This window comes from Condylura cristata, unplaced genomic scaffold, assembly GCF_000260355.1.
Source record: "Condylura cristata isolate star-nosed mole 26May11 unplaced genomic scaffold, ConCri1.0 scaffold00007, whole genome shotgun sequence".
Taxonomy (NCBI): Eukaryota; Metazoa; Chordata; class Mammalia; order Eulipotyphla; family Talpidae; genus Condylura; species Condylura cristata.
The window spans coordinates 38416110-38417735 of record NW_004567108.1 but is presented as its reverse complement, the minus strand read 5'-3'; the positions used below and the strand labels follow the sequence as shown (position 1 = coordinate 38417735).

The window sequence follows — 1626 nt, the reverse complement described above, 5'->3', positions numbered from 1 at the left end:
CTGCTCCCCTCAGCAGTATACTTCGTCGATCTGCCTGTTCTGTACCCCGCTCTGTCTCTGGTGAATCCTCTTACCCTCCGCATCTCTGGCCTGTACCCCAGTTCTGTACGAATAAATCTTAAAAAAGAAAAGCACTTTCATGTATTGTAGGATATATTATCATTTATTTAAACAATAATGTTAATGGCTATTTCAGAGTTATTTTTCACTATTACAAGAATACTGCAGAGTTCTTCCACATTTATCTTAGTATGTTTGTTTTTAGTGAAATAGATTTCTAAAATTCAAATCGCTAGATCAAAGGACTTGACATCCACAGTTTCAGCAAAATATTAAAAACCAGAGTGATTTTGGATAATAGTTCTGTTTCATAATAGAGATTTAATGTACGTTCATGTATTTGTCATTAGCTAAGGAAGTTCTGTAATAAATTACAAACTTTATCAAAGCATATATATTCCTTTCATACAGAGTTTTACAGTGAGCAAAAATGAGTAACTTTTAGGAAAAAGCTCACCTGAGCGTTAGCATTCCATATTAGTTAATGTAAAGTTAGGTGATTCTTAAATCATTTGATTTTTTTTTTTTTTATTGTTAAACTAAATATCTTTTTAAATTCTAGGGGGAGAAGAATAGTGGCTTTGATGTCCTTTACCATAATATGAAGCATGGACAGATATCGACAAAGGAACTGGCAGATTTTGTAAGAGAAAGGTAGGCATGTTATTGTAACTTTAAAATTTATCCTGTTGAATTTTAGAATACAGGTAATAGGGAAAATTTTAGTTGTATTTGGATTACAGGAATGAAGTGCACTTTTTAAAAGTATTATGTAATTATATTTTATTAATTTTAAAAATGATTTATTTATTTATGCATAGAGGAACCCAGGGGGGTGAGAGGATTCACCAAAGACAGAGTGGGGAGCAGAACAGGCAGATCTACTGAAATATGCTGCTCAGGGAAGCAGCAGACCGACAGGGGAGGTGTGCTGCATTACATGTGGGCTAGCTCCCTGGCTGGGTATCAGACTCACAGTGCATGGTGATAGTGCTGAGACTTAACCCTTAGGACACCAGGGAGGCCCTATAATTATATTTTAAGTAGTGATTGTCTGTCATCTGTACCCGAGGTCTAAATAGTGACTATGTGGCATTGTTAAACTCTTAGTCTACATTATCACTTCTTGAAACTATTGCTTACACATTGAATATGCTAGCAAGGTGATACACAGAAAGATTGAGGTATTTTGTAGGATAAAATTGCTGTAAGCAAATATAATAAACATTAATTATACTAAGGCATAATAAATAATTGGCAAAGACTAAGTTTTTTGAAGTTGTCATTTAATTATGCTTTAACTTTTAGATTTTAAGTTCCAAGTCTTATGTTTTTAAATTCTGCAAATTTACAAAGTATGATTTTTAAAAAAACTCTTAAAACATATTTTTAAAGAAATATTTATTTGTGCATACAAGAACTAGGGTATAAGCCAGAGGTACCAGGGATGGAGATGGGGGTTTGATAGGATTCACCAGAGACAGAGTGGAGACAGAACAGACAAAGGCACTGAATTAAACTACTGAGGGAAGCAGCAGGCGAGACAGGAGAGGTCTGCTGTACCAT

At 34.3% G+C, this 1626-nt stretch overlaps 1 protein-coding gene across 1 annotated transcript in view; it reads left to right on the top strand.

Moving 5' to 3' along the window:
• Positions 1–1626, top strand: part of FCHO2 (FCH domain only 2) — a 93671-nt gene that overhangs the window by 13812 nt on the left and 78233 nt on the right. Inside the window, exon 2 of the mRNA XM_012721767.1 lies at positions 623–714. Coding sequence (XP_012577221.1) covers positions 623–714 — 92 coding nt within the window. The remainder of the gene's footprint in view (positions 1–622; positions 715–1626) is intronic.